Here is a 19906-nt window from a genome sequence, read left to right as displayed (position 1 = left end):
CAGCCCCGAATGTAACATGACCAGAGTTGCACAGGCTCTGGAGATATATGTGGTCGTGTGTGTGTGTGTTTGTGTACATAGGTGTTGTGTGTCCTTCTAAGGTTTGCCACGCCCATATATCTACAGAATATGCCTCTTTCTCATCCAGCTGTGCTGTCTGGCTCATCGTTATACTGTGCTCAGATAGCATATTTTCATGCGTAAGCACTACTGTCATTGTCTTTTCCAGGCTCAGGAGAGCAGCATCTTGGTTTCACACAGCCAACTGCCTTTCTCTAAAGCCCAGAATAGATCGTACAGGTGCTATAATTAACTTGCTGATAAAGGGCCGGGAAAACAAAAATCTGTCAAATCCTTCCAGATTCCCACAGGTGTACATTTCCAGCCTTGCCAGAATATTTTATTACGGGCGACATCACTGTCTTGAAGGGAGTGATTTGTCAAATGTGGACTTGTTCTTGGCTTCCTACAGTTTTGACTACTGTCCTTACTCGCCGGAAGCAGCTGAGGTGGGTTTTACAAGCCGACAGGCCTCTATTTTCAGGAAACTCTCCAGCGCCCCCTCAGTTCTGCAGTTTTAGGCCTGAGAGGGTTGCTGTGGCCAACTCGTTCTTGCAGTTTCTGAAATCTGGTGCCCTTGGAACAGAGGTCACAGGCTACCTTTTTTATGGTCTGCCCAAATTTTCCTTCTTTGCTTGCTCAGTTTGTGTGTGTTTAAGGTCCCCATTGCTTTTCAGAATAGGGTTATAAAAAAGGTAGGTGAACATGTCAAAGACAGAGTGACCATTGCTGATTTTCTCTGCCTGATCATTTGGCAAAGGAATACAAGACGTAATATTGGCTCTTTTGCCTGTTTAATCTCTTCCTGTTTATTAAAAGGTGATTGGAAAAGCAGAGTTCTGTTGGGTTGGCCAAAAAGTGCGTTTGGGTTTTTCCGTAACATCTTGTGGAAAGACCCGAATGAACTTTTTGGCCAACCCAATAGATCTCCCATCAGGGAATCAACTGGAACTTTTAAGGGTCATTGTTTTCTGAAAGCTAGTTTTTAATTGGATTTTGTTGTTATTTGACTCTTATTTACTAAAACGACTGTTTTGGAAAAGGGATTTTTAAATAAGAAACTCTCCTGACTCTCTCTAAATATCTTACCATTTCCCAGTCTCAAAAATTTCCTCTGGATAGCTAAAATGTTTTCTAACTCTACCTTATGTCTTCAGCCGGAAACAAGGAACTAGTTTAGCAGTTAGAAATTTAACCAGTTTCTCTGGCATCTCAAATAATGATGCTGACCCAAGAAAATTGCTTGAAGGGGATTTGATGCTGTCCTAATGGAAAGAACCGCGATCCTCTGATCTTTAATAAGGCCTTGCCAGGGATTTAAGAACTATCACATCCAAGAACTCTGATGTGAAGGAACAATGGAGTTTGTTAGTTTCTTTCTTAAGGAGGCAACTCTCTGAAGCCGAGGTGGTGGTATGTGATAGCTCAAACAGCTACAAAGATGTCTTTGTGCTCCCACAGACTTGCAGCCCTTCTGTTTAATAGTCCTATTGTACTTCCAGAGCGTGGGTGATCAAATAGTTTTTGAAACCTGGAATATCTTGCAGAAAGGAATGAAAATTTTTAATGAATAGTTTCTGTGGTCGGGAGTAGTTAAGATTGATAAAGTGTACAAATATACGTAAATACATAAAGCTTTATCTTTGCGGTTATCACCTAGATGAGGGAACTGCAGAATTTGAATCTGTAGGAGCAGGGTAATTCCTTCGTTCTCTTAACCCCCGAGGTTCCCAGAACTCTATCCCATAATAATAGCAGTACTGGAAGCTCTCATTTATTGAGCGCCTACTATGTGTCAGGCACTGGTAGCAGCATTTTACATGTATTAACCCATTTTATTTTTACAACAACCCTATGAACGAAGTAGTACTGTTATCCTCATTTTACAGATGAGGAAACTGAGACACAGAAGGATGATGAACTTTTCCATGGTTATACAGCTATGAATTAGTATAACTAGGATTTGAACGCAGAATTTGAATGCAGACATTCTGGTTTCAGAATTTAGCTAAGGCTAAATGGCTTATGAGCAGGTATTTCCTGCCCCTGCAGTATAGTTACCTGTGGGAGTTTGGTTTTTAAAATGTCCACCTCTGGAAAGGTTACGGGAATATTCTACTTTCTCTTGTTTGCAAGTCCTGATGCTCTCCCTTCTCCCCGCCACCTCACTGCCCTCTCCCCACAACATCTGCTGTAGCTTTCTGTACCTCCTCTCAGATGACCGGGATGCATTAGGCTAGGAAAGGGAACCTCTCTAGGTCTCTGGCTGTGTGTGTCATGTTGGGTCAGATGGTTTAAAAAGCATGGGCCTTGAAACGTTTTGCTGGGTGCATTTCTTCCAGGTGACAAGTGCTATGTTTAATTCTCTGGCCTCTTCAGAATCCTGCCAGAGGTATGGTAAGGGTGAGCTCGAAGGGAACGATTTCAGTTAAAATCATGATTGGGGTTGGGAAGGGCCTAAAGGGGGCAAAGAGAATGGAAATTTCAGACAACTGTACTGTTTTCTGCATCCTTGAACATGTTGGTTGAACAGTTGCTAAGGGAGGTTCAGGTAGCTGTGCTAGACAGTATGGAAACACCAAAGGTGAATCAAGTGCCCTTCTTGCCTTGAGAGGATAGGTGAAGTAAGGTGTGCTCTGGTGGTTGTAATTATGAAATGATGAAATGTCAGATCCGGAAGGGACTTTGGAACTCAGCTAGTTCAGCCTCTCATTTTACAGATGAAAGCACTGAGGCAGGGAGAATGGGAGTGATCTGTCCAAGGTCACATGGTTACTTAGTGAAAAGGGAGTGTTACAGCCACAGGAGAGGTTCATGTAAAATGCACTAGGTATCCAGAAACAGAAGTGATTACTTCCTGCTGAAGTTAAATTCAGTTGAAGCTTAAGATCTTTCAGGACTTTGCTCTCAATACCTTTTCCCAGTGAAATCTTCACGTAGATTTATAATGAGCCAATCATCCCTCCTTGGTTTATTTCTGCCAGTAGAGGTCGTTGAGAAGTGATTGGTATAGGATACATGTATCATTAATTATATACTAAATTCATTGACTTCCCAAGCAGTGCTAGTTAATGGCTGTCTCCAGTAGGAGGATTGAAATAGTACAGTTTTTAATCAGGAATGGCTTTAGGGAACCATGTGTAAATAGGCAGAGTATTTGATTTTCCTATTCTAGCTTTGCGGGCAATTGCTTGTTCCTCCTAGATATAAAAAAACAAATCTTGCAGGGAAGATATTAACAACCCATGGTTTAATATAGTCCTACACCTTGTTCTTTGATTCGAACCCCTTCAAAAGGATCACTGAAACACTTACTATTGGTTACTATTTTTGTTTGTTTGGAAGGAAATATTTTCTGTGATATGGTCTTCATAGAAAAAAACCCACAATTCTTAAGAATTTTAACTAGTGCCAACTATTGCAGATTTTTGGTATAATTTCCCAGGTTTCCCATGAAGGACAAAGGAGGAAACGGAAGAAGAGGCCCATGACTCCTGTTGAGTATGCAATAGGCTAGAAGGCAGGGAGTTTGCAATAATTTTCTTGGAACTCTAGGATTCCCGTTTATGTCTCTGACTCCGGAAAAGTTGAATCCACTGAAGGATGGAAATTTGTTTCTATAATTCTTAGCTCTATTTCGAAATGAGTAGCTTTATGTTTCTTAGCAGCCTTTGAGACTATGAAAAGCTAGATTGCAACTAGAAGTCTTAGAGCACTCATAATTTAAGAAAATGCTTTTTAATGTTTTTATTAGTTTCCCAGCAGCCCTGTCTATGGTCCCAAAGCTCATTTGATCTTGTTTGTTTCAGTGTGTCATGCCTTATCTTTGTTATTTTTGAAGTCACTTACACTGCTCAGTATAACTTGTTTGATAAGTCACATTTTTTTTTACCCCTGTGCAACTATTGATATTTATTCAATTAACAGTAAGCATCTACTGTTTGCCAAGCACTCTTCTAGATGCTGAGCATGCAGCAATGAACAAAAATCCCTGCCCTCATGGAGCTTATGTTTTAGCAAAGCGAGACAGGAAAGAAACAAATAAGCTTGTATAATAAGGGTGAGGCACAGGCTTACAGTTTTAAATAGGAAAGTCAAGCTTCCTTTAGTTGGGTAACACTGGAGCAAAGACTGGAAGGAGCGAGTGGGTGAATATTGAGGCCCAGAGATGGGACATGACTTTGGGATGTTTCAGAAGCAACAAGTGTGAATAGAATAGAGGCAGAGAAAAAGAAAAGTAACAGAAGTGAAGACAGGCAGGCAAGACCAGGGGCGGGGCGGGGCGGAAGATAGGACCTTCTAATATTGTACAGAAGTCCCCCCCGCTTATCCACGGGGGATGCGTTCCAAGACCCCCAGTGGATGCCTGAAACCGCGGATAGTACTGAACCCCATGTAGACTATGTTTTCTCCTATGCATACATACCCACGATGAAGTTGAATTTATAAATTAGGCATAGTAAGGGATTAACAACAATAACTAATAATAAAATAGAACAGTTATAACTGTAATAAAAATTCTGTGACTGTGGCCTCTGTCGCAAAATTTCGTATTGTACAAATTTAATACCTTGCCTGTCTTAACTAAACATTTATCACGCGCTGTCGCCGTAACTTTTGCAGTTTGCGGCGCAACGGCAAAACTAGTGCAAATTTCTTTTTCCTTCTTCACAATTTCACAGATAGAAGATTTGTTCTTACCATAGATGTTAGCAACCTCAGCGTACAATTCTTTTTCTTTCCATACTAAGTCGAGAACCTTCACCTTTTCACGCAAAGGAAGAACTTTACAGCTTCTCTTTGGCATATTGGAATTGCCAGCATCGCTACTCGTATGCTTTGGGGCCATTGCTAAGTAAAAGAAGGGTTACTGGAATGCAAGCACTTTGATACTGTGACGGTTGATCTGATAACTAGAGGGCTACCAAACAGGCTACACTGGACAAAGGGGTGAGTTACTTTCCAGGCAGGACAGAGCCAGATGGTGCACGATTTCATCCTGCCGCTCAGAAGGGCGCGCAACTTAAAAACTTATGAATTGTTTATTTCTGTAACTTTCCATTTAATATTTTCAGACTGCAGTTGACTGCGGGTAACTGAAACCACAGAAAGTGAAACCGCAGATAAGGAGAGGCTACTGTAATACAAATACTGGGCTTATACTTGGAGTGAGATGGAGAACCATTGCAGTTTGGAGCAGAAGGGAGGCAGCAGTGGAAGCAGGGGAGCTGCAAGAGGCCATTGGGTAATCCAGACTAGAGATGGCGGACCAGGTTAGAAGAGGCAGAGGTGATGAGAGATGGTTATATCGAGTCCCATATCTTTTCACCAGAAAAGAGTGGCAGTGTCCAGTGCCCGTGAGAAAAGAAGCCTAGCAGTGACATCTCCTAATTGTCAAGAGAAGGCTAGGCCAATAAGAATGGCTGAACTTTTTTTCCCCTCTCTCCATATCTTTATTGGGGTATAATTTACATACGATGAACTGCACATATTTAAAGTTTACAATTTTAGAAGTGGGATGTGAAGTTAGCGGTGGCTCATCAGAAAAGAGCAGCCCAGGTGTTCCATCTGGTGTTATCCCTTCATCGTAATCCAGTCTCCTCTGTTGGAGTTTTCAGATTCCTGCATCCCCTGTCCGTCTCTTTCCTGATTTGTTTCTTTATTTTGGTGGAGCATATCCTCTAATGGCTTCTTGAGAAAGGGTGCTTAGAAGGTAAATTTTTGAGACCTTGAATGTCTTGAATTATCTTTATTCTACATTAACATGTGTAGATACTTTAGTTATGGAAATCTTGACAGGAAATAATTTTCCTTCAGAATTTTGCGGGCATTGTACCAGTGTCTTTTATCTTCCAGTGTTCATGTTGAGAGCTCTGATTTTTTTGTTTGTCTTTTATGTGACTTTTTTGGTTGGATTTTTTTCCTAATGTTTTATAAGTTTGCAGTGATATTTTTTTCATCCATTTTACTGGCATTTGGTAGGTCCTTTCCATCTGGAAACTCAGGTCCTTCAATGTGGGATATTTTCTTGAATCACTGTGTTAATGGTTTCTTTCTCTCCAGTTTTCTCTTCTCTCTAGAATCCATATGGTTTGGTTCTCGAACCTTCTGGACTGTTTCCTCTAATTTTCTTACTTATTCTCTTATTTTTAATCTTTTTATATTTTTCTGATATACTCTCAGAGGTTTTCTTAACTTTATCTTCCAACTGGTCTATTGAGGTTTTTCGTTTTTAAATTATTGAAATATTACAAACATCATAAACATGTAGTTGGGTGAATTGTCACAGACCGAACATATCTGTGTCACTAGCTCCCAGATCAATAAAGAAAACATTAGTACCCCAGAAATGGTCCCTTCCAGCATATTCTTTTCCCCAACAGTAACCATTGTCTTGACTTCTAAAGCCATGCATTAGTTTTACACATATTTGAATTAGAATTGTAAGCTCTTTGAAGGCATGGCTTGTGTCTTGATCCTTCTTTGTATGTGCGTATAACGCAAAATCAGTAAGTATTTTTTTGCCCAAAATCAGTAGGTATCTTTTGTTCTTGAGTAGTTTGTGCTGTTCAACTACATTGTGGCCACTGTCCCATCACTCTTCTGATTTCTGCAACTATGATCTCTGTTTAGTATTAGGATTCTTTTGATTGCAGATAGCAGACACTTGACCTAAACAAGCTTAATTTAAAAAGATAAGGAATTCTTTTATTTAATACTAAGTCTCACGGGCTTCGAGTGGACCTTATTTTGACAGTAATGTGTGGTCACTTTCAAACTTCTTCCCCTTCCAATTTTGGCTCTTTTTGAGCTGTAGCTTTCTTTTCTTGAGGAAAACAAACTTCTCGTGGTCCCCAAATGACCACCTCCAGCTTTTGTGGCCACTCTCTTTTTCAGGAGCTTTGGGAAGGAGAGAAACCGGGTCTTGGACATGTATTTTGAACCCTGGATAGAGCTTTACCTGAAGCTGGGTTAACAAACCATTATTCTTTTTTGATTAATGCACTTTGATTCTGGTCTTCTATGCTGTTTACAACATCAGGGTTTCCTCTAAGGCTCCATGACACTCTCTGCACTTTCCTGAGGTTGCCCACAGAATCGCAACCTCTATTGTTCGAAGCTTTGGTTCGGGGAATGTATTATTTGAGAAGTCTTTCTGCTTCCTCTCCTCATTTCATATTTTATTTCAAATAATGTCGTGGTCTTAAAGCTTTAGCCAAGAGCCCCCAGAGCAGTTTTTCTCTCCTTTTCTCACTTTCCTTTTATTCCCCCAAGTTCATGAAGCATGATATAATGAGATTCTCCTATGTATGTGAATAGTTATATCTTAAAAAACTTTTTTTTCAAATGCTTTATCTGAAAGCTGACAGAGACAGACATCATGTTGAAAGGCTTCAGATTTTTCAGTAAAGAGTTTTCAGTATTTCTCCTGAAATCCTAGAAAACTTATAATTAATTTTATAATTTATGTGTGTCAGGGGACTGTTTGTCCTGATTGCTTGTTTCGAGACATGTTAGAGCAGCTTCTTGTTATAGATTCTGAGCTGATGAGGGTGTTGTGTTTTTTTTTTTCCAACTTCTGGATTCTCCATTTCTTCAGACCATTCATTCCTCAGTGGCTGAGTAACGTGCTCTGCGTTAGCAGCCGGCTTGAGTGCTTGTTCCTCACACCCAATCAAGGAAAGCATTTTTAAATGGTAGAACTCTTTTTTTTTTTTTTTTTTGCGGTACGCGGGCCTCTCACTGTTGTGGCCTCTCCCGTTGCGGATCACAGGCTCCGGACGCGCAGGCTCAGCGGCCATGGCTCACGGGCCCAGCCACTCCACGGCATGTGGGATCTTCCTGGACCGGGGCACGAACCCGTGTCCCCTGCATCGGCAGGCGGACTCTCAACGACTGCGCCACCAGGGAAGCCCCTGCGCCACCAGGGAAGCCCGGTAGAGCTCTTTGAGGAAGGCTTCTTCCTGACCCACCCTTCTTTCTAAGGGATAGAGTCCTTCAGGAGTGTTTCCCAAATGTTCTCTGGCTTAGGCCACTTGCCATTACTTTGGAAACCTATCCAGGAAAATTATCCAACGTCTGCACACAGAAGCATCTACCTTCCCGGGGGATCATTCTGAAAAACAGATCTGACCCTATGAAAAAGTCATTATCAGTGTCTGCCACTGCCCTCAGTGTAAGTCTAGCTTGCTTACCATGATTCACAAAACCCGCCGTGTCCTGGCCTCTCGCTACCTCTCCAGCCTCTTCACTTGCAAATCCATGTCATTCATGTGATACTCTTACAACTCAGAATCAGTTATGTTCCTAAACACCCACCATGCCATTTCCCTTCTAGAGTGTGTCTTCCCAACCTCATACCTTCCCCTTTCACTTTCTGTCTCCATTTTTAAAAATGATTTCTTGTCCGAGGCGCTGGCATGTCATAGATCAGTGCTGGACAGAGAAAGCATCCTTAGGCTCTGTACACCAGCTGACCCTCTGCAACTTCTGGGTTTCTCCTGCCTCAATATCTGTGACATGGATAGGAAGGTACCTGCTATTTAAGCCCCTCTAGTTATAGGGTTAAGGAAACAGAAAATAGTTGCCAGGTCCAGAGTCCTAGAATTTTAGCACTTGGCTAAGGGAATAGGGAATAGGAAATAGGGCTATTTTTTTTTAAGGGAATAGTTTTTTTGTTTGTTTGTTTTTAATTTTATTTATTTATTTATTTATTTATGGCTGTGTTGGGTCTTCGTTTCTGCGCGAGGGCTTTCTCTAGTTGTGGCAAGCGGGGGCCACTCTTCATCGCGGTGCACGGGCCTCTCACTATCGCGGCCTCTCTTGTTGCAGAGCACAGGCTCCAGACGCGCAGGCTCAGTAATTGTGGCTCACGGGCCTAGTTGCTCCGCGGCCTGTGGGATCTTCCCAAACCAGGGCTCGAACCCGTGTCCCCTGCATTGGCAGGCAGATTCTCAACCACTGCGCCACCAGGGAAGCCCAGGGCTATTTTTTAATGCGTGGTGACGATGAATATATATTTACATATCAGGGAAATTATTGACATACATTATTAATGGTATATGCTGTTAAATACGGTAGAAAATTTCAAGTGATATATTTTACTTGATTAGAACTGTCATCTCCTTCCGTGCTCAGGCTTCTAGCTTTGTTTTCTGTGCGACACTGTTTGCATACAGCTTTATGAATGGCATTTATCTTTTATTAAATGGAATTAATTTTTTCTCAAAAACTAGTTAGTATAAGTAAATCAAATTGGTTAACTTGGCGGGGGCAGTTTTGGACATTTTAAACTTGACCTTTAAACTTAGTCTTCTTTTGTACTTTGTCACATCTTTCACTTCTTTAGTAGTTTGGTTAGTGGGAGCTGGGAATGCACCAAACACATTGAGATACTTAAAATCATTTCAATGTTACTGAAGTTCAAAGGCAAGTAGGAGCCAATTGCCTCTGCTTGTTTCCAAAATAACATAGGGGAACAGTAATCAGTTGCAGTTGCTATAGGTAATTAATTGCAAGTTGATTTTATTGAGAAAGTGGGCAACACTGTATTTATGCAATAAAAAATTTATCAGACATACAGCTTCCCTCCTGCCTACCCAGCTGACGGAGGAAACAAACTTTCAACAAAACATTATTTTAATGAGCACATTGCAAAGGTGCTGGATTTATGGGGGACATCAGGCAACACTGATTGCAATTACTGTCTCTGTTTGTTGTTCAAGACTTTATTGGTTCCATATTGAGAAGAGTGTGAGGATGAAATTTAGAGGGGAAAGTAGTCAACCAGTCTGTTAGCCTATAAAGATGATGCCTTTTTAGAACGTCCATACTTGGTGGCATTAAAGCTACCTGAAAATCATTGTCTTTGTAGTTTAAAAATCATTTCTTTTTAAAGTTAAGTTGTCGTTGATTTGACCAGGGAGGGACATAGTCTTCTTAAAATGTCTCTATTCTTTTATCTTGGGCTACTTGCTACATCTGTTATCATTAGGACCCTCTAGAATGAAGCAGCCTGAAAGCCTTGGGGTATCACACATATAAATATTGAGTTCTCATATCAATATTCTTTTGTTAAATTGATCTTATCAAATAATTTAGCATTAATTGCTTTATTATGTTGTATGTTGGTATTAGTCACATGACACTGCTGCCAAAATCTTGGCTCCCTGTGCGCCGGTGCCGAAATGAGATACAGAGACAGAGTTCTGGAGGGGAGAGAAAGGCTGGCTTTATTCTTTGCCAGGCAAAGGGGGGAACACAGCAGGCCAGCACCTCAAGTGTTGCCCCCTCCTTGGGGAATAGGGAGAGGTCTTATAGTCGGGGCTCAGTACTCAGGGGTATGTAATAAGGATCAAGGCACTAACAGTCTTGCATTGTTCTTTCTTCTGCAGAGTTTCTAAAGGGTGGGGTTGTTGACAAGATTAGGGTGTGTGCAGGGTCTCCTAATCTTGAAGCGCTTCTCTGGTCCCTTTAATCTTGCCTCAGGTGGCTTCCTGGCTGCTCCCCGGCCTTGATTATCAACTGTTCCGAATCTGCCCTTTGGAACTCAGGGAAGGTCATGGAGGCTGGAGTCTTGCCTATAAGAAATGGGGGACAAAAAGGCCTCCATGCCTGGGAGCCCCACAGGGCCCTGCTCGGTTTCAACATTAGTAGGTGTTAGTCACATTGCATCATTATTACTTTATTCAGCCTCGGCTTCCTCACTAATATGTGCTGTAGGCATCTCTGTCAAATCACAGATATCAAGACTCTAGAGCAGCAGTTGGCAAATGTTTTCTGTATAAAGGACCAGAGAGTAAAGACTTTCAGCTTTATGGGCCTTATGGTCTGTGTCTTAGCTGCTCGACCTTGTTGTTATGTGTGAAAGCAGCTGTGGACAGGATGCAAATGAATGGTCCTGACTCTGTTCCTGTTAAACTTTATAAAAGCAGGGGATGGGCCTGATTTGCCTGTAGGCTAGAGCAAGGTTCATGGACTTGAATGCCTGTCGGGGCTAGGCAGTTACTGCAAAAGAGTCAAGTGGCTGACTGGGGACTGCCACTAGTGCCTTGTCTAAAATGGGCAGCTGCTTCTTACCTACAGCCACTTGTGACTGCCCCAGTGATATCTGAGCTTATAATTCAAGAGTAGCTGGAAACTGGTATTTTTACACAAAGCACTTTTATCAGTGGGCAACTAACTTTAGATTTGTTCAGAAAATACAGTAAAGGTCAAGCTATATATCTTCGTGAGCTCTTTTCTGGTCCATAGGATCTAGTTTTGCAAATTCTGGTATTTTCAGGTGTAACTGTGTATTATGTATAACTATATATTATGTACAGGAACTTCCTGGAAAATGTCATCAGACATGGACAGCAAATATCTAGTTCTGATGCTGCTACCTCCCTTCAAGTGCCTGTGACAGACATCGGTAATCAATCATACCACTCTTTCCTGCTGAGCCTAGAGAAAATTTCAGAGTGATTCTACACCAGTCCTCAGAAAAGCCACAACCAGTGAATTCATTGTGTCCTCTGATATATAAGGTATTTGACACTCCTGTTCCAGAGGACTCTCTTTAAAATGTTTTTGGGATTCACCTGGCTTTGGACTTTTTAATTCTATGACTTTAAAGAAATCTAAAGAGCTAAAAACTGCTCTTAACTAAAGAGTATTTGAGAAAATATGTATCAGAAATAACGCATATGACAAAAGGTAAGATTCTGTTACCATGGCAGAATTTATTTTATTCTATTGAATAAATTTATTTATTTAGTTTTGGCTGCATTGGGTCTTCATTGTGGTGCGCAGGCTTCTCATTGTGGTGGCTTCTCTTGTTGTGGAACAGAGGCTCTAGGTGCGCGGGCTCAGTAGTTGTGGCGCACAGGTTTAGTTGCTCCACGGCATGTGGGATCTTCCCGGACCAGAACTTGAATCCGTGTCCCCTGCATTGGCAGGCAGATTCTTAACCACTGTGCTGCCAGGGAAGTCCCAGATTTTAGATTCAAACTTAGAGAATTGAAGATCTCCACAGTTGCATGTGTCCGTAAAGGTTCTGGTAGCATTCCGTCTTTGAAGAGACCATGAACTTGGATTTCTGGTCTGATTTTTTTTCACCATACCTATGCAAAGTAATGGGAGCAAATAGTTATAAAGGGGAGTTTCTTTTTCCTTTCTCTTACTGCCTCTGACCCTGGTGCACAGTTACTGGAGAGTAAGATGTTCAGAATTTAGGGACTCTGTATGAGAACATGTGCCATCTGGGAGCACATGCTTTTGGATTGTGTATGTGGCATGCACCTGATGTAGCCTAAGTAAAACATGCTTTATTGTCCATTTTGATGGCATAAAACTTTACATCTTTTGTACTCTGCCCTCTGTGAGTCTAAACCATACTTGTCTCTCAAGTTTGATCTTCTCCAAGAATTCTGCTCTACCCATTCTAATCCTCATTGAACCTGCCTCTTCTCTAGATTTCTTTAATATTGAGAACTGTCCTAATTTAGCAGTGTCACGCTTTATTACATTATTTGATTTAATTTGCATTTGTTTCCTCCCCCCATAATTAACATTTTCTTTTCCTGCCATCTAGCGTAGTAAGGACCGTGAATGGTGTGAACTGAAAGAACATTTTGTTTTTAAGCAGGCAATTTAGTACAGATGTTCATTGGATGCTTTTTATATGCCAGTCACTGGGGCTCTAAATGTGGATGAAACAGAAAAATGGACCCTGCCCTTGAAGACCAGAGTCTAGTGGATTAAAGTCTAATGGAATTTAAAATGTTCCCTTTTTTAGTAATCAGTGATGAACATTTACAGCTCCCCTGGAAGGAAAGCTCCCCTGGGCCTAGGTCTTTGTTTCATTTACTGATATACCCCAAGTGCCCAGGTCAGTGCCTTGTATACAGTAACTGCTCAGTAAATATTTCTTAGGTGAACTTTTACAAGTTTTTATGTAAGTGCAGGACTCTTAGTGTAGGTGAACCATAGTGTCTACCTTCCACTTCCTTTACGTCTCTCCCACTCCTCATCCCAGCCACGTAGTTCTCTGCCCAGAAAAGTCAGCCTTGACTTTCCTTCCAGAAATATTATATGTACGTATACGTACATGTGTGTGTTTGTACTTCTTACACAAATTATAGCCTATGCCTTTCTTTCCCTTAAAAATATACCAGATAGTTCTCTATCAGTGCATACTCATGTTACTTTTAGTGGCTGTATAGTATTGATTACTCGGACATTTCATAATTTATTAAACCAGAAACTTATTGATGGGTATTTAGGTTATTCTGATCTTTTGCTCTTATACACAGTATTACGGTAAATATCCTCACTCAAGTTGTGACCTCTGCAAGTAGGCATTTTAGTATACATTCCTAAAGGTGGAATTGTGGAATTCTTATAAGTTCAAAGGGTTTATGTATTTGTAATTTTGATAGGAATTGCCAAATAGTCTTCTACAGAGAATATGAGTGTGCCATTTTGCTGCACTCTGACTAACACCATATTTTATCAAAGTGCTTGATTTTTTTGTGATCTGATAGGTGAAAAATATCGATTATGGCTTTGTATTTCTCTTACATAAATAAGTTTGAACATCATTTTATATGTTTACAAACTCATTTCATTTTATGTGTTCTGTCGTTATAACTTTTGCCCATTTTTCTATGTGATAATTGATCTTTATCTTATTGATGTGTAGGAGCTCTTTGTATAGTTAAAAAAAAATTCCATGTCTGTGCTTGCTTGTTTATATTTCTATGTGAATTAGAGAATCAGCTTGTCTAGTGACCTGCCCCACTCACCTAAAAAATCAATCCTGTTGGTATTTTTGTTGTGTTTGTGTCAAATTTATAGGTGATTTAGGGAGAACCGGCATTTCCATGATGTTTCGTCTTATTTCCCAGGAACATAATATGTCTTTACATTTGTTTAAGTGAGTCATTGTTGTGATAAAGGGCATTGTCTTAACTTTGGGACTGTTTCTAATGTTTCCCTATTAAAATATGCTGGCTTTAGGATTGAGATAGATCTGTATTGTATCATGTTAAGGAACTAGCCACCCATTGCTATCTTATTGAGGTTTTTACCATGAAAGGATATATTTTGTCACATACATTTGTGTAATTCTGGTGACTCATATATCTGTTGTTTGTTTGTTTTCATCTATGAGTATGATGAATTTTAAGTATAGACTTTTGCATATTGAACTATCCTTGTACTCATGAAATAAGTTCTACTTGGTCATGGAAAGTTATCCTTTTAATATGCTGCTGGATTTGGATTCTGTTTTCTTATATAGATCTTCCATGACCTACTGGGGTTATCTCCCAATAAGCCCATTGTAAGTTGAAAATATAAGTCACAGCTGCATTTAATACACCTAACCTACCGAACATCATAGCTTAGCCTAGCCTGCCTTAAACCTGCTCAGAACACTTACATTAGCCCACAGCTGAGCAAAATCATCAGACACAAAGTATATTGTAACAGAGTGTTGAATATCTCATGTAACTTATTGAATATTGTACTGAAAGTGAAAATGAGAATGGTTGTATGGGTACAGAATGGTTGTAAGTGTATTAGTTCTCCACCCTTCTGATCACGTGGCTGACTTGGAGCTGCCTGTGCCCAACATCACAAGAGAGTATTGTTCTGCATGTCGCTAGCCTGGGATAGGATGAAATTCAAAATTCGAAGTATGGTTTTGACTGAATGAATGTTGCTTTTACACCATTGTAAAGTTGAAAAATCGTTAAGTTGGGGACCATCTGTACTGTATTTAAGAAATATGCATTGATTTTCAGATGTGAGAGTGGTGTGTGTGTGTGTGTGTGTGTGTGCTTGCTTTGGAGTTTGATGCGTATTTTGTCTTTATGAAAAGAATTTGAACACTTTTCTTTTTCTGTGCTCTTGAACAATTTACAGTGGATTGAAATTACCCACTTCTTAGTTTTTTGATAGAATTCTCCTTTGCAGCTCTCTACTCCTGTGTTCTTTGACAACTACCCCTATACCTTCTTTGGCTTTTTTTTAGCTTTTCTACCTCTTCTGGGGTCAATTTTGGTCATTAATGTTTTCCTAAAAACCTATCCAGATTTTCTAATTTAGTTACATGGAATTGAACAAAATAATCTTCTTTCATTTTCTTTGGTATGTGTGGTTATTTCCTCACCATTTTCAGATTTTTTTGATTAAAAAATAAATGACATGTTAACAATATTCTAAAGAATGTGTTTTTTAAAAAAAATATGACGTAAAAAGAGTATATAGTTCACTTATCCATATTTTATTAAAACCTCAGCTATTCCTAAGGTAACTGTTATGAAACCCAGAACTTTAGATGAAACATTTCCATTCTGACAATTCTCTTCTCTTTTGACAGACCCTGAAGAGGAAAGTGAGGATGACCCTCAACTCGAAGGCAGAGATCCTGATATTTGGCACGTTGGTTTTAAGATCTCATGGGACATAGAGACACCTGGTTTGGCGATACCCCTTCACCAAGGAGACTGCTACTTTATGCTTGGTAATTGGGAGGATCAAAGCTATACTGATGCTCTAGTGTCTAGGTTTTAGGTTATTGGGTACATATTTTGCATATGTCTTTTGAAATAAACTTTTCAGGTTTTTTATAGTGATAATAAAACATCTACATGTGACTAGGTTTTCTTAAAAGATACTGCTAATTTTTATTTTCATCTTTTTCAATTTTATTTTATTTTTTATACAGCAGGTTCTTATTAGTTATCTATTTTATACATATTAGTGTATATATGTCAATCCTGATCTCCCAATTCTCCACGACCACCACCACCCCGTCACTTTCCCCCCTTGGTGTCCATACGTTTCTTCTCTACATCTGCATCTCTATTTCTGCCTTGCAGAGCGGTTCATCTGTACCATTTTTCTAGATTCCACATATATGCATTAATATGCGATATTTGTTTTTCTTTCTCTGACTTACTTCACTCTGTAGGACAGTCTCTAGATCCATCCACGTCTCTACAAATGACCCAATTTCGTTCCCTTTTATGGCTGAGTAATACTCCATTGTATATATGTACCACATCTTCTTTATCCATTTGTCTGTCGATGGGCATTTAGGTTGCTTCCATGACCTGGCTATTGGAAATACTGCTGCAATGAACATTGGGGTGCATGTGTCTCTTTGAATTATGGTTTTCTCAGGGTATATGCCCAGGAGTGGGATTGCTGGGTCGTATGGTAATTCTATTTTAGTTTTTTAAGGACCTCCATACTGTTCTCTGTAGTGGTTGTATCAATTTACATTCCCATCAACAGTGCAAGAGGGTTCCCTTTTCTCCACACCATCTCCCGCATTTGTTGTTTGTAGATTTTCTGATGATGCCCATTCTAACTGGTGTGAGGTGATACCTCATTGTAGTTTTGATTTGCATGTCTCTAATAATTCGTGATGTTGAGCAGCTTTCCATGTATGTCTTGGCCATCTGTACGTCTCCTTTGGAGAAATGTCTATTTAGGTCTTCTGCCCATTTTTTGATCGGGTTGTTTGTTTTTTTAATATTGAGCTGCATGAGCTGTTTATACATTTTGGAGATTAATCCTTTGTCCATTGATTCATTTGCACATATTTTCTCCCATTCTGAGAGTTGTTTTTTCATCTTGTTTATAGTTTCCTTTGCTGTGCAAAAGCTTTTAAGTTTCATTAGGTCCCATTTGTTTATTTTTGTTTTGATTTCCATTACTCTAGGAGGTGGATCAAAAAAGATCTTGCTGTGATTTATGTCAAAGAGTTTTCTTCCTATGTTTTCCTCTAAGAGTTTTATAGTGTCCGGTCTTACATTTAAGTCTTTAATCCTTTTTGAGTTTATTTTTGTGTAAGGTGTTAGGGAGTGTTCTAATTTCATTCTTTTACATGTAGCTGTCCAGTTTTCCCAGCACCACTTATTGAAGAGACCATCTTTTCTCCATTGTATATCCTTGCCTCCTTTGTCATAGAATAGTTGACCATAGGTGTGTGGGTTTATCTCTGGGTTTTCTATCCTGTTCCATTGATCTATATTTCTGTTTTTGTGCCAGTCCCATATTGTCTTGATTACTGTAGCTTTGTAGTATAGTCTGAAGTCAGGGAGTGTGATTCCTCCAGCTCCGTTTTTTTCCCTCAAGACTGCTTTGGCTATTCGGGGTCTTTTGTGTCTCCGTACAAATTTTAAGATTTTTTTGTTCTAGTTCTGTAAAAAATGCCATTGGTAATTTGATAGGGATTGCACTGAATCTGTAAATTGCTTTGGGTAGTACAGTCATTTTCACAGTATTGATTCTTCCAATCCAAGGACATGGTATATCTCTCTGTCTGTTTGTGTCATCTTTGATTTCTTTCACCAGTGTCTTATAGTTTTCTGAGTACAGGTCTTTTACCTCTTTAGGTAGGTTTATTCCTAGGTATTTTATTCTTTTTGTTGCAATGGTAAATGGGATTGTTTCCTTAATTTCTCTTTCTGATCTTGTGTTGTTAGTGTATAGGAATGCCAGAGATTTCTGTGCATTAATTTTGTATCCTGCAACTTTACCAGATTCATTGATTAGCTCTAGTAGTTTTCTAGTGGCATCTTTAGGATTCTCTATGTATAATATCATGTCATCAGCAGTGACAGTTTTACTTCTTCTTTTCCAACTGGATTCATTTTATTTCTTTTTCTTCTCTGATTGCTGTGGCTAGGACTTCCGAAACTATGTTGAATAATAGTGGTGAGAGTGGACATCCTTGTCTTCTTCCTGATCTTAGAGGAAATGCTTTCAGTTTTTCACCATTGAGAATGATGTTTGCTGTGGGTTTGTCATATATGGCCTTTATTATGTTGAGGTAGGTTCCCTCTATACCCACTTTCTGGATAGTTTTTATCATAAATGGATGTTAAATTTTGTCAAAAGCTTTTTCTGCATCTGTTGAGATGATCATATGGTTTTTATCCTTCAGTTGTTGACATGGTGTATTACATTGATTGATTTGCATATATTGAAGAATCCTTGCATCCCTGGGATAAATCCCACTTGATCATCGTGTATGATCCTTTTAATGTGTTGTTGGATTCTGTTTGCTAGTATTTTGTTGAGGTTTTTGCATCTATATTCATCAGTGATATTGGTCTGTAATTTTCTCTTTTGTAGTATCTTTGTCTGGTTTTGGTATCAGGGTGATGGTGGCCTCATAGAATGAGTTTGGGAGGGTTCTCTTTTTCTTGATGAGTCTGGCTAAAGGTTTATCAATTTTGTTTATCTTCTCAAAGAACCAGCTTTTAGTTTTATTGATCTTTGCTATTGTTTTCTTTGTTTCTATTTCATTTATTTCTGCTCTGATCTTTTTTTTTTTTTTAATTTTATTTATTTATTTATGGCTGTGTTGGGTCTTCGCTTCCGTGCGAGGGCTCCCCCTAGTTGTGGCAAGCAGGGGCCATTCACCATCGTGGCCTCTCTTGTCGCGGAGCACAGGCTCCAGATGCGCAGGCTCAGCAATTGTGGCTCACGGGCCCAGTTGCTCCGCGGCACGCGGGATCTCCCCAGGCCAGGGCTCGAACCCCTGTCCCCTGCATCGGCAGGCAGACTCTTAACCATTGCGCCACCAGGGAAGCCCTTCTGCTCTGATCTTTATGATTTCTTTCCTTCTACTAACTTTGGGTTTTGTTTGTTCTTCTTTCTCTAGTTCCTTTAGGTGTAAGGTTAGATTGTTTATTTGAGACTTTTCCTGTTTCTTGAGGTAGGATTGTATTGCTATAAACTTCCCTCTTAGATCTGCTTTTGCTGCATCCCATAGGTTATGGATCGTCGAGTTTTCATTGTCATTTATCTCTAGGTATTTTTTGATTTCTTCTTTGATTTCTTCAGTGATCTCTTGGTTATTTAGTAACGTAGTGTTTAGTCTGCATGTGTTTGTGATTTTTACATTTTTTCCCTGTAATTGATTTCTAATCTTATAGCATTGTGGTTGGAAAAGATGCTTGATATGATTTCAGTTTTCTTAAATTTACCAAGGCTTGATTTATGACCCAAGATGTGATCTCTCCTGGAGAATGTTCCGTGTGCACTTGAGAAGAAAGTGTAATCTGCTGTTTTGGGGTGGAATGTCCTATAAATATCAATTAAATCTATCTGGTCTGTTGTGTCATTTAAAGTGTGTGTTTCCTTATTAATTTTCTGTCTGGATGATCTGTCCATTGGTGTAAGTGAGGTGTTAAAGTCCCCCACTATTACTGTGTTACTGTTGATTTCCTCTTTTATAGCCATTAGCATTTTCCTTATGTATTGAGGTGCTCCTATGTTAGGTGCATATATATTTATAATTGTGATATTTTCTTCTTGGATTGATCCCTTGGTCATTATGTAGTGTCCTTCCTTGTCTCTTGTAACATTCTTTATTTTAATAAAGTCTGTTTTATCTGATATGAGTATTGCTACTCCAGCTTTCTTTTGGTTTCCATTTGCATGGAATATCTTTTTCCATCCCCTCACTTTCAGTCTGTATGTTTCCCTATGTCTGAAGTGGGTCTCTTGTAGACAGCATATATATGGGTATTGTTTTTGTATCCATTCAGTGAACCTGTGTTTTTTGGTTGGAGCATTTAATCCATTCACGTTTAAGGTAATTATCGATATGTATGTTCCTATTACCATTTTCTTAATTGTTTTGGGTTTGTTTTTGTAGGTCCTTTTCTTCTCTTGTGTTTCCCACTTAGAGAAGTTGCTTTAGCATTTGTTGTAGAGCTGCTTTGGTGGTGTTGTATTCTCTTATCTTTTGCTTGTCTATAAAGCTTTTGATTTCTCTGTTGAATCTGAATGAGATCCTTGCCCGGTAGAGTAATCTTGGTTGTAGGTTCTTCCCTTT

At 39.5% G+C, this 19906-nt stretch overlaps 1 protein-coding gene across 4 annotated transcripts in view; it reads left to right on the top strand.

Moving 5' to 3' along the window:
- The window catches only part of FTO (FTO alpha-ketoglutarate dependent dioxygenase), a 372655-nt gene that overhangs the window by 112807 nt on the left and 239942 nt on the right, over window positions 1–19906 (top strand). For all 4 annotated transcript variants that reach the window (XM_019932532.3, XM_073795580.1, XM_019932533.3 and 1 more), the window contains exon 4: window positions 15428–15571. In XM_019932532.3, the coding sequence (XP_019788091.1) occupies window positions 15428–15571 (144 nt within the window). The remainder of the gene's footprint in view (window positions 1–15427; window positions 15572–19906) is intronic.

The sequence above is a fragment of the Tursiops truncatus genome, chromosome 19 (assembly GCF_011762595.2).
Source record: "Tursiops truncatus isolate mTurTru1 chromosome 19, mTurTru1.mat.Y, whole genome shotgun sequence".
NCBI classification, from domain to species: Eukaryota; Metazoa; Chordata; class Mammalia; order Artiodactyla; family Delphinidae; genus Tursiops; species Tursiops truncatus.
This window is presented reverse-complemented; position numbering and strand designations above follow the sequence as displayed.